A 12982-nucleotide genomic window follows, 5' to 3' on the forward strand; every position below is an offset into this window, starting at 1 on the left:
TGTTTCTGAATATATATGTCATGCATCAACTTATTTTTCTTTAATTATATAAATAAATATTATTTTCTTAAAATTTTATATTAATTAATATAGGTTGCACGTGAAACGCACGTATCCAGAACTAGTGAAAACAAAATATTGAAAGAATAAGGAAAAATGAATTTTATTGATAATCGCAACTTTCTTCCAAGAGAAGAGAACAAGATCTTTCAAATAACACAGAATAAAATATAAGTGATTGACAATTTAATTTCGTGAATTTTCCGATGATCGTACAAGATATAGTAAGGTATTTTATATAAGGGTACAATATGTAACTGTTTTGTCTTGCTTAATTCTCGTATGTTACTGTTATTTATTACATTGATTACCCCGTTACATGGGTAAATTGTAACGGTTATGGTAATAATAGCCAATCGCGCACAATCCAAAATTATGCTGGTTTCTTTTCTTATTCGTGGCTATTAATGAGCCTACCTCCCTCGTGGTCTTATCCATTCCGCGCCTATCTCTTCTTTTCCAGCTATCAGGTACGATATTTTTGTAAACGATCCCAAGGGTGTTTTACCCATGCCTTCTCTAATCTTCACTCTCCTTTATCGTTTTGACTCTTATGTAAGCTGCCAGCATATCAATAATCCACGAGTCTACTTTTCCACCAATACAGTGATCAGTAGTCACTTTTAATAGACCTCAGGTATTCTTTGAAGACGGGGACGCCATGATGAGAACTGTTTACGCTGAATATTATGATGATGAGAGCCATCAGCCCTGGAATTCATCAACATTGCAGATAAAACTTGGTCCACCGTCACGCCCTGCATCTGCATGTTCACTCTTCCTAGCATTTCCTCCAGCTCCTTCTTTGTTATTCTGATTTTCATCCCTCTCTTACTATTATTAGTATTAATTCCCAGCAGACTTTCTTTCTCTGCAACAATACCTGTAGGTGACACTGGTTCTAAGTCATCTCTTGCCCATACCATATTGGATGATTCATGTCTCAAACAGTTTCCCATCTTCACTTTCTCACAATTTGTTTTTTGTTGTTGCTCCAAATAAGAAAAAAAATGCAACGTATACAAAATATATGTTTACAATGGAAGACGTGCATCTATATTTATATATAGCTAGCCACCAAATTCGTGTGTGGTGTGGCTTTTTTGGGGGCTTGGCGAAAGTGGTGGGAAGGACACAACGTGGAAAATATGTGTTTTAGCCACCATTAGTTGACTAATCAACTACTCCGGATTTCTTTCTTCTTCTACCTTTTTTCTTTTCTGTAGTTTTGACAATGAAAGTGTTCTGGAAGTTGGAATTGTCAATACAAAATCGGAATCTGCTTTATCCGCTTATTTTGGCTAAATGGTTTATTATTCAGCCTTCTAGAACTGTGGTTAATTTTTCTATTCAATTTTGTCTTCTTAATCAGGAACCGATTCTTGCCTCTCCGCACGTGTCCTCAGTTTGGCCTAATTCATAAGTGGAACATACTTGCTTACTTCTTGCTTATACTAAATAAAATAATTTAATAATAAAAATCACAAATTAAGTGGGAAACAATGTCACTTAATCATGATTAAATGACAAAATTTTCTATGCGATAGACATGTCGTACATTCGTTTGTTTGACATATATAAACATCGTGTATAAGTTAGTTGTAACGCTTAAAGCGACACTCAAAAACTGCCCCTTCCAGAGATATGCCCTACGCTTCCAAATGGCTGCTCGAAGAAGAAACCTTCTAGTAGCCATTTTTCTCTTCTAATCTTTATCTATTTTGACTTGCACAACTCTTAACTTTTTGCATTTGCAACATTAAAGATTACCGTTTTCTCACTTTCTTAGGATCAACTTCTTCCTTTTTGGAGTGCGGGCACATTCCAAAGTTGTGGACCATGGTTTCATTGGTTTGAGACCTTCAATTTGACATGTTTGACTAGTAAAATTGTACATCCAGAACATCCTCGCTCACAAGATTTTGGAGGGGATTAATTGGAGTTGGCTTCTGCATCTGTACAGTCTACAAAATAGAATTGAGTTACGTTTGATCTCCAACATATAATTATTTTGTCAATGAGTTACCGTTTAATTCTCAAGGAATGTTTAGAAATAGACTATTTGTTAGTGTTGAGAGCTAGTGAACTCTCTTCCCCTTTCAAGAAACTACTCAAAGAGAAACAAGCGTAGTAGTTAAGTTAGTCATGATAGTAATAATTTTGTTTCTAACTAGCGTAAAGAAAGAAGGCAGGTGATGAAAAGTAACTAGCTAGTAGCTAGACCGACAATAATTTTGTATTCAAATTGCTCAATTTATCTAGCTGATTCATCTTGTAAATAATATTTGCTAGATCATGAGAAAAAAAGGAAATCCAGGGAGTTCTTGGAGGATGTGTGCAATGAGCTATATAGCTTAGGAAATTGAAGAATAAAGAGCTGAAATTGAATACCTGAAGAGTGAAAGGCCCCGAACGTAATAGAGAAAAATGCTGCAAATGGCTGAGGTTTGGCGCAAAGAAGACTTTCAAATGCAGTTGATTTATACAGTGCTAATTCCAGCTGCTATTTACCAAGCCCAACTGCAGTTGATCAACAAGACCCAGTACTGTTATTTACCAAGCCCAACTGCAGTTGATCAACTGGCTCAGTTAACTTTTAGACCATGTTGGACCAAAAGGTCCAAAACCTATACTATGTTATGCATTCTCAATAGGCCAAATCCACATCCGCCTTGATTGGAATAAATCGCCCAGAACAATGCTCCCAGAGCCCATTAATTTCAGCTGTTTATACATTAAGGTATACAACATTTATCGGCACAGTACTTCACTATCTTTAATCAGAGGTCTCAGATTTGAGCCTTGAATATAAAGTCGTTTTTGGTAGGGAATAGTTTACCTCACAAAGTGCAATTTTTCTCTGCGAATTCGGGTTAGTCGGGCCCATGTGAGTATCAAACACGAGTGAAAAACAAAAATAACAACATATATCGGCCCAGCCAATCTTAGAACCTACAGTTGCGGGCATTTCGATTTGACAATTTGACATGTCTATTTTACCTCTGTCAGGATTTATATAACTCTCTTTTTATTTTGAAATATCTCCAAATGTTTGAACGCATTTTTACAAATATCTCATTATTTTATACTACTCTCATAAGTGTTAAGTTTAGAATTTTAATGATGATTAATAAAAAAAATACTTGACTAATATGAATCTACTATGTATGCAGATTCACTGATCAAATCTATGGAGGCATAAGAGACTTAAGAAGCAACGGCTCTCAAGCATACAAGGAAGGAAAGAAAATCAATCAAGCACATCAAAGAGCCAACGGCTATGATATTCAAATTTGTCCATCAAAGGAATACAAGGAAGGAAAGGGAATCAATCAAACAAGTAAGAGACTCTCAAGCATATAAGAAAGGAAAGAAAATCAATCATGTACAAGAAATCAGGGGAAGACTCAAGAGCAAATGATTGGGAAGATAAAGGAGCCAATTTGCACATTGAAAATGAATCTGGTTGTACTACACACGCTAAATTTATGAGGCTACCCTTGGGTCCTACTCTTAGAGAATACTGCCTCAAAAGGAAATTCGCACTATCAATGATTTTTCACAATCTCAGAAAAAGGAATCAAGGACTTCATCGAGCACTATTAAAGAAGAGGAGGAAGGACATGGAAGCTTATGCAGCTTTCATCCAAGTTTCCAGTCTTTCTACTTCTTACTAAACAATGTATTCCAAAGCTTACTAGTGTATCAAAAGATAGAGAGAAAAAGAAAGCTATTGAAAAATTATGTAAAGAAATTAATTGTAACTCGTTAGTGGTAAACATAAGAAAATCACTCTCATTGTAACTGCCATTGAAGATCTAAAAGAACCCTTGTGACCCAAGAAAAATAGATGTAGGTACCACACCGGTATACAAACCAGTATAAAAATCTCTGTCTCTCCTTTTTATTTTTCATTACTTGCCTTTACATTTATTTGGTATACTAACTACTTGCTGCGGAATTATTATAGTCAACTGCGAGCCAAAGTTAGGTGACTAAAAGAATGTTTACAATTCATCCCCGCCCCCTCCTGCACTTTCATTATTATCAGAGTAAGTCTCATACTCGGAGGAAAACATTTGCTTAACAGCAAAGTGAGAAAAGATCATGGGATCAAATACTATTGTTGGAGTACTATTCCAAGAACGAACCTCACAAGTTATACCACCTTACTTCAATGGACAATATTTCTCACATTGGAAAGTGCGCATGAAAACATATGCAAAGTCATATGATATCAAAGTCTGGCGTGTAATCAAAAAGGGAGATCTTCCCAAGCCACCATCAAACAAGGATAAAACTATTGAAGGCCAGGTATCTTATGAACCATTAGACCTAGATGATTATACTGATGAACAATCTGTTGTGGTGCAGGTAAATGCCAAAGCCAAGAAGAACCTTCTGTATAATTCAATAAGTACTGAAGAATACGAAAAGATCCAAAGTTGTAAAACTGCGAAGGAAATGTTGGACAAGCTAGAAGTTACCTATGAAGGAACAAACAAAGTCAAAAAAACAAGAATAATTCTACTAGTTCATGACTAAGAACTATTCCAAATGAAAGATGGAGAATCAGTGGAAGAAATGTTCTCACGGTCAGCAAAATTAATGGAGATCTGAAATCCTTTGGTAGACCAATCAAAAGTAGAGAACATGTTAGAAAAATACTAAGGAGCCTACCCACCATTTGGCACTGGAATGTCAGAATCTTGACAATATGTCATATGATAAACTCAGAGGTAATCTAATTGCCTTTGGGAAAACTCATTTAGACAGACAAGTACAGCAAGAAAAAAGGAAGACTGTTGCATTTAAAGCAACAGTGGCCGAGTCAAAAACAAAGAAGAAGAATCATGTGTAGAACAAAATTAGAACATAGCTATGCTCTCTAAAGTTATAACAAGCATGATGAGGAGAAACAGAAATAGTAAAAGAGGTAAACCAAATTTCAGAAAAAGGAAGAATGGGAAATGAGAATGACAAAAATAATGGAAGATGTTATGAATGTAGAAAACACAGACACATTCAAGCAGAATTCCCTAAACTAAAGAAGAAACTCAGCAGAAATTATCAAAAGAAAAAGTCATTTGGAGCATGGAGTGATGAAGAAGAATCTGATCGTGAGAAAATTGCCAACATGTATTTCATGGCCATCAAAGAAGGCAGTGATAAATATTCTGGTGAGCTTGGCCTCATGACAGATGAAGGAACAAGTGAGGTACGTTCGCCTATGTGTCCTAAATGCAATGAACTTCAAGAATGTATTGATATTGCTCTTGCAGATATTGAGAAGGTTCTACATGAACTTCGAAAGATTTAAAGAGAAAAGAAAGACTGGGCACTGAAACTAGACGTATGTAAAATTAAAAGAGACATGCTTTAAGAAGAAGTTCATGAACTTCAACTTCAACTGAATGGAGTGCGAAAATTCACCAGTCACAATTCCATCAAATCAAACCAGTCAACTTTTCGTAAAAACTCATTTAGGACAAGAAATCATTCTGCATGCATTCATTGTGGCAAAGATGGTCACAAATCCAATCATTGTAAGTTTAGAAATGACAAAGAAAAGGCCTCTAAAAGTTTTAATGATCCATCTTATTTTTATTGTGGAAAACTTGGCCATACATCTAACCATTATAGGTTTAAGAACAATAAAAGGTGGGTTTAGCGACCAAGCCTCGAATCAGGCTAACAAACAGAATACTAGCCATCCAGGACCCAAGCAGGTTTGGGTACCTAAAAATAAGTAATTTGTTGTTGCAGGAACACAACAAGAAGAATCGAAAAGGAAAATGGTATCTTGACAGCGCATGTTCCAGACACATGATAGGTGACAAACAACTATTCAAAACTGTCACTAAACTGGATGGTAGATCAGTCGCTTTTGGAGACAAATCAAAAGAAAATATAATTAGAGTTGGAAGAGCTCCACACAGCTCATCATGTGAAGTAGACGAAATCTACTTGGTAGATGAACTTGGTTACAACTTACTCAACATCGGTCAATTATGTTACAATGACTATGATGTTTGTTTTAAAAATTATGGTTGGATTATTGAAGATGAATCAGGTAAAACCATTCTATCCGGGAATAGAAATAGAAATGTCTATACTCTCAATAATATTGATAGTCTAGGAAATCAACTTTGTCTAGCTTGTATGATTGATGATCCCTGGGGATGGCATAGAAAACTTGGCCATACTAGCATGCATACTATTCAAAAACTTTCCAAACCAGATCTTTTTATTGGTCTTCCAAAACTAAATTTTTCAAAAGATCAAATTTGTGATGCATGTCAATTAGAAAAATAAACCCGGTCTTCTTTCAAAATCAAAAATATAGTCTCTACTACAAAACCTCTTCAAGTTTTGCATATGGACCTCTTTGGTCCAACCAGAACTGCTAGCATTGGTGGTAGAAAATATACTTTTGTTATAGTAGATAATGTTTCTCGATTTACCTGGATTATTTCTCTGAGTCATAAAGATGAAGCATTAAGAAATTTTAAAATCTTCTGCAAGAAGGTACAACGAAAAAAAGGATATTATATCTCTATCATAAGGAGTGATCACTGAGGAGAATTCGAAAGCAGAACATTTGAAAATTTCTGCAATGATTAAGAAATCTCTCACAACTTCTCATCCCCCAGATCGCCTCAACAAAATGGAGTGGTAGAATACAAAAAATAGAACCTTGCAAGATATGGCAAGAACTATAATTATGTAAAACTCTCTTCTACACCACTTCTGGGCAGAAGCAGTAAGCAATGCATGTGAGAACATTAACAGAGTCTGATACGACCTATTATAAAAACGACTCCATAAGAGCTATGGAAAGGTAAAATACCCAATATCAGTTACTTTCATCCATTTGGTTGCAAATGCTTTATTCATAATTATGAAAAAGACAATCTTGGTAAGTTTGATCTAAAGAGCAATAAAGGTATTTTTCTTGGATATTTTCCCTTAGGTAGAGCATATAGAGTTTTTAATAAACAAACTTTATCAATTGAAGAATCTATACATGTTGTATTTGTTGACGCTAACCCTCGCTTGAGGAATAAAAAACTTCTTGATGACCGAAAAATTGTCATAGTTACAAAAGTTGTTCATACAGGTGAGGACATTCACGATGAGGTGACTAATCAGCACCATCAGTCGATTGACAGTCACATGGAAAATCGAGAATCACTCACATATGAACAATCAGTTCATATCGAAAAGGAGTCAGCCTCTGTTGTCCCAAATGAATGGAAAAGTGAACCTAGATATCGATATAAATTCATCATTGATAATCCTCAAGAAGGCATGAAAATAAGAAGATCTCAAAAGTAGACGTCAAATATTACCCTGATCTCTCAATTTGAACCAAAAAAGGTAGATGAGGTTCTTGGAGACAATAGCTGGATAAATGCAATGCAAGAGGAACTTGATCATTCGAGAAGAAAAAAGTATGGGAGCTTATCCCTAAACCCCCTAATGCATCTATTGTTAGAACAAAGTGGGTTTACATGAACAAGCTAAACGAGTCTGGACAAGTGGTATGAAATAAAGCTAGGCTGGTTGCCCAAGGATACTCGCAACAAGAAGGAATTGACTATGAGGAAACCTTCGCTCTTGTGGTAGGTTAGAATCAACTTGTATACTATTAGCATATGCTGCTCTCAAGTGCTTTAGACTATCTCAGATGGACGTGAAAAGTGCGTTCTTAAATGGATTCATTGCTGAGGAAATGTTCGTTAAGCAACCCCCAGGATTTGTAAGTGAATCATTTCCAAATCATGTATACAAGCTGTCCAAAGCTCTATATGGGCTGAAGCAAGCCCGTAGAGCATGGTATGAAATGCTAAGTTCATTTATAGTCAAACATGTATTTGATCGAGGTAATATTGACACTACTCTCTTTATTAAGTGCTCAGATGAAGGTAATTTAATTGTACAAATTTATGTTGATGATATTATCTTTGGAAGTACTAACCCAGAATTATGCAAGGATTTTTCAAAATCATGAATGGGAAATTTGAAATGAGCATGATGGGAGAATTAACATTCTTCCATGGGCTACAAATAAAGTAATCACAGAAAGGGATCTTTATTAGCCAGACTAAGTGCACAAAAGAGCTCATTAAGAAATATGGCATGTCTAATGCCAAAGTCTTAGGGACTCTCATGAGTCCATCAACCACCCTTGATAAAGATAGAAATGGTAAGAGTGTTGATGAAATAATGTATCGAGGTATGATCGGTTCTCTACTTTATATTACTGCTAGTCGACCTGATATCATGTTTAGTGTCTGCAACTGTGCAAGGTATCAGTCAGCTCCCAAATAATCTCATTTAATTGATGTTAAATGAATCATCAGATATCTGATAGGGACAGTCGACTATGGACTATAGTATGAAAGCTTAAATGTCTTTGATCTCAAAGATTTTTCATATGCAGACTTTGCAAGTAATAAAATTGACAAAAAATGCACAAGTGGAACGTGTTAATTACTTGGAAAATTTCTAATCTCTTAGCACAGCAAGAAACAAAGTTGTATTGCCTTATCTACCACTAAAGCAGAATACCTGGCTGTAGGGAACTGCTGCACACAAGTTCTATGGATTATGCATCAACTTTTAGACTATGATTTATATCTCAATTGTGTTTCAATTATGTGTGATAACACTAGTGCTATTTGTCTTTCAAAATATTTTGTGCGTCATTCTAGAGCTAAACACATTAAAATCAAGCATCATTTTATCCGTGATCATGTTGAAAAAATTGATATTGTGTTAGAATTTGATAACACTGAAAATCAGTTGACAGATATTTTTACAAAACCTCTACTTGAAGAAAGATTTTGTTTTCTTCATGATAAAATAGGCATTTTTTTTAAATCCCGTTTAATTTCTCTAAGTCTCATTTTTTTTTAAAGAATGCTCAATAATATTTTCAAAATTTCCGCTCCCTATTTGATTTAATTACTCTGTGCATACATTAATTGTGTGATTGACGACGAGTCTTTATAAGGCAACTTTTCAGTTGCCTTTCACACGTTTCTCCAAAACCGAGGCAACCATTCATCATCACCTTACCTCTCTTTTTAACCCCCTTCTCGTTCATATCACCTACTCACAAAGAAAGAAAATTATGTTTTTTCTCTCAGGGCCAAAACCAAACCCTCTACGTCTTCCTCTATGCCTCGAAGAAGTCATTATGTTAAGAAGAACCTACAAACTGATGATCTCGTAGATGTTGAATCGTCAGAGAGTTTAGACCATCAACAGTTCGAAGATGAGTCCAGTGATTCACAGGAGGAAATCCTCATTACTCAAAAGAGGGTTGGAAAATGTCCAATAGAGTCAAACCCCAAACAGTCGTCTCAAAAGAAGGGAAAAATTGAAAGTGTAGAATTTGGGCCTGAGGACAAGATGAATTTCTATGGTCCCAAGAAGAAAGCCAAATTTGTTGCCTACAAAGGGAAGTCGATTGCCTATGGACGCACTATAAGTTGAAATCTATGTAAAAACTCTCATTGTGATGTTATCTCTGTGTTTAAAACTCAAAAACTTCTCTCTCTATATGCGATTGTTGGTGAAACTGTTAATGAAGAGCTTGTGCATATGTTTTATGCTAATCTATTTGTAAGTGACAAAGATGAATTGGAATCCATGGTCTTGGGAACTCGCATCATTCTTAACTCTTATCAGTTTGAAAAAAACTTTGCAACTAAGTTTGTTGGATATAGTTTCTTTGTGCAATATTCTTGGCCTGATAATTTTGAAGTGTCTTTTGAAGAAGGAAAAAGTGTTCTGTCTGAAAACCCACTGATATTGGTCCTAAGCACCTGAAATTTGAGCATCGTGTTCTAGCCCATATTTTTGCTACCACGCCGTTACCCCGTACTAGTTCTCTCATCACCTTGTCTATTAGAGATTTGTTTGTTCTGTACTATCTTGTGAGTGGAAAAGCTATTGACTGGTTTGCTTGGGTACGTTAGTATATGCTTGAAAGCATCAGGTATGTATCTTCTTTTGCTAACATCTTGCCTTATGGTTTACTAATCTCTCATATTTTGCAAGTCATAAAAGTGGATCTGTCTCCCTTTGCCCTTAAGATTATTTCCAACACCTATGACAAGACTGCTTTTGCTATGATGGGGTACACTCTGGTTGAGGAAACTTGGTTCAAGAAAGACAAAGCACTGGAATCGACCCCTCAACAGGGCACTAGAGGAATTAAGTCTGAAGCAAGAAAATCCTCTTCCTTAGAACAGCTGCTACTGATGCATCAAAACATTGCAGGTATAAGAAATTGCTAACCTCTATGCAGGAACACGTGAACAAAATTAGGGATGTGACAAAGGAAACTGGAGTAGACGTGGTCACATTAACGATCAATCTTCAGGGACTTCATCGAGCACTACTAAAGAAGAGGAGGAAGGATATGGAAGTTTACGCAGCTTTCATCCAACTTTTCAGTCTTTCTACTTCTTACTAAACACTGTATTACAAAGTTTACTAGTGTATTAAAAGATAGAGAGAAAAAGAAAGTTATTGAAAGATTGTGTCATGAAATCAGTTGTAACTCGTTGGTGGTAAACGTAAGAAAACCACTCTCGTTGTATTTGCCATTGAAGATCTAAGAGAAATCTTGTGATCTAAGAAAACTGGATGTAGGTACCATACCGGTACACGATCCACTATAAAAATCTTTGTCTCTCTTGTTCATTTTTCTTTACTTGCCTTCAAATTTATTTAGTATACTAACTACTTTCTGCAGAATCACTATAGTCAACTACAAGCCAAAGTTAGTCGACTAAAAGAATTTTTACAATTCACTCCCCTCCTGTACTTTCAATAAGGTGTTTGAAACTCATAACTATTAACAAAGCAAATTTAAGTTTTGATATAATATTTTCTCTTTGGACTAACTTATCAACTATTACTTTAAAAAGGTTTCTTTATACACTAGCTACATTTTTTTAATGTGAAAGCTGAATTACCATTTTAAACTTTGTACCGTTTAAGTGGAATCACATGAAAGTAACTTCTTTTTTCGGCTGATTCCAAGTAGCAACGAAAATCTTAAAGCTTAAACCAGAAGGTCTGCTCTCTACTTATTCACTCATCTGTTTCCTTCTTATTGTAGCCTGTAGGCAGGAATTCTTTCGTTGCATGTAAGTCGTAACAACATGTTTTTTAAAACAAAAGCAAAACGTCATAGGAATGTACCAAGATTAGTTGTGTAATTATAGAGGGTCCATCAAGGTTGTGGTCTATAATCTTAATATTTCCAACTGCCACTAGCTAATTATATTCATTTATTCTTCGCATCCAAATTAATGAGAATTTACTGTTCTGTGCTTAATAATTGAAGTATTGTGATAAACCCCACCTAATCATAGAAATGGACTTCCCAACAGTTGCATTTTAATTTCGGCTAGCTATAGCCATAGCTTAGCTACTTTCCAGGTCTGTTATTATATCCAAGTGGGAGATGCATCAATCACTTTCAGTAATTGTTATGTTGGCCCCCATGGCCGAAGCTAGGGGTCAGAAGGGTTCATCCAAATTTTTTTTTGCCGAAAATTATACTCTATATATTATTTTAAAATTATTTTATATATATATATATATTCTCTTGACCTTTTAATATAATTCTTTTATATTTTAAATCATTATTCTGAATGCTGGACTTGGCCCAAAGATAAGGAAAAAGTTAGCTGCTATGTTTATTGAACCTCTCGAGGAGACAAATTGTGTAACTTCAATAACATCGGAGCAGGGGTATTTAGGTCGATAGATACTGGTTCACGTGAACTCATACTTTTCTCTTTAAATTATGTATAATAATATTATATTTTTTAAAAATTATTTAAATATATGTGTGCGTATTCATGCTCAAAGACTTATATGGTGTAATAATTACTTGGTGTATCTCTACAAACGATTCAAATCTCATACTAGACAGTCTTATTTCGGCACGGAGTATAGATATATAAGTAAAAATCACTAAAATTTTAAAAAGAATATAATTTTAAAAGTGTAGCGGATTCATGATAAGACTATAGTTGAATCTGTCAAATATAAATTCTAGATTCACTTCTTCATAATAGTATACCCATCCTTTTGAAAGCAGTGGAACCGCCTCTAAATGTGAGTTGTATACTCCTCAGATATATCGATCTCATCTGTCAAAGAACAAATAAACAAGACAAATAGTTCGTCCTGTGGGAATTGAAATAGATTAAAACTCAAACTCTAAAATAAGAAAGTGTCAGTTATCGGTTGCATTCGATTTTGTTAGATCTAGTTATTGTTTCACGAGTGAACTGATATTTATTTTGTTTTTCTTTTCCTTTGTGCAGTCCAAATAAATTTGTTAACTTTATGGAAATAAAATAATCACGCCTAATATATAGTAGTATGATTTTTGTAATTTATAATAACTTAAACAAGTGTAACGATCCGATTGGTCGTTTTGAGTACTAGCTTTCCTTTCTGTGTTTCGAGACTTTTTATAGCTTTATTTGATGATTTATGACTTGCGTGCATGGTCCGTGCCGATTTTTGAAAAATTTAAATGTGAATTTTTAAAGAAAATGTGATTTTTTATTTTAAAAATTACTAGAGTTGATCTCGGTGAACATTTTTTGTAAATGACTTCGAATCTGTGTTTTGATGATTCTGATAGATTCGTATGATGATTTTAGACTTGTACGTATATTTGGTTGGGGCCCTGGGTGACCCGAGGCCGTTTCGGCGCATTATGTGAAAAATTAGAAAATTGAGTTTTAAACTAGAAAGTTTTGAGTTTTGATGGTGGATTCTTAATATTTGATGTTATTTTGATGATTTGAGTTAGCGAGCAAGTTTGTATGATATTATTACACTCGTGTAGATGTTCGGATTGGAGCCCGAGAGGCTCGAG

General features: G+C 35.0%; 2 protein-coding genes across 2 annotated transcripts; one reads left to right on the top strand and one right to left on the bottom strand.

Annotated features, from left to right (window-relative positions):
* Positions 1-226: 226 nt before the first annotated feature.
* Positions 227-4102, bottom strand: LOC104093376 (uncharacterized). Its single transcript, XM_070194345.1, has 4 exons — positions 4097-4102; positions 3854-3878; positions 1246-1268; positions 227-1088 (listed from the first exon to the last, which is right to left on the bottom strand). The coding sequence occupies exons 1-4, from the start codon at positions 4100-4102 to the stop codon at positions 684-686; spliced, it is 459 nt and encodes a 152-aa protein (XP_070050446.1). The 3' UTR covers positions 227-683.
* Positions 4103-4167: 65 nt separating this feature from the next.
* LOC138905829 (uncharacterized) lies at positions 4168-4605 on the top strand. The gene is made up of 2 exons (XM_070194346.1): positions 4168-4374; positions 4435-4605. Exons 1-2 carry the CDS (start codon positions 4168-4170, stop codon positions 4603-4605), a joined length of 378 nt encoding a protein of 125 aa, XP_070050447.1.
* Positions 4606-12982: the final 8377 nt, after the last annotated feature.

The sequence above is a fragment of the Nicotiana tomentosiformis genome, chromosome 2 (assembly GCF_000390325.3).
Source record: "Nicotiana tomentosiformis chromosome 2, ASM39032v3, whole genome shotgun sequence".
Taxonomy (NCBI): domain Eukaryota; kingdom Viridiplantae; phylum Streptophyta; class Magnoliopsida; order Solanales; family Solanaceae; genus Nicotiana; species Nicotiana tomentosiformis.

Bases quoted from the DNA above. Each gene is read 5' to 3' on its own strand.
- LOC104093376 (XM_070194345.1), bottom strand. The intron at 1,269-3,853 runs GTGATTTTCTTA...AAAAGAAAAAAG, and splicing joins CAATGGCAGTTACAATGAGA to GTAGAAGAAGAAAGAAATCC. The intron at 1,089-1,245 runs GTAGTTGATTAG...TTGTAAACATAT, and splicing joins GAAGAAGAAAGAAATCCGGA to ATTTTGTATACGTTGCATTT.
- LOC138905829 (XM_070194346.1), top strand. From the start codon at position 4,168: ATGGGATCAAATACTATTGTTGGAGTACTATTCCAAGAACGAACCTCA. The intron at 4,375-4,434 runs GTATCTTATGAA...GTTGTGGTGCAG, and splicing joins ATAAAACTATTGAAGGCCAG to GTAAATGCCAAAGCCAAGAA.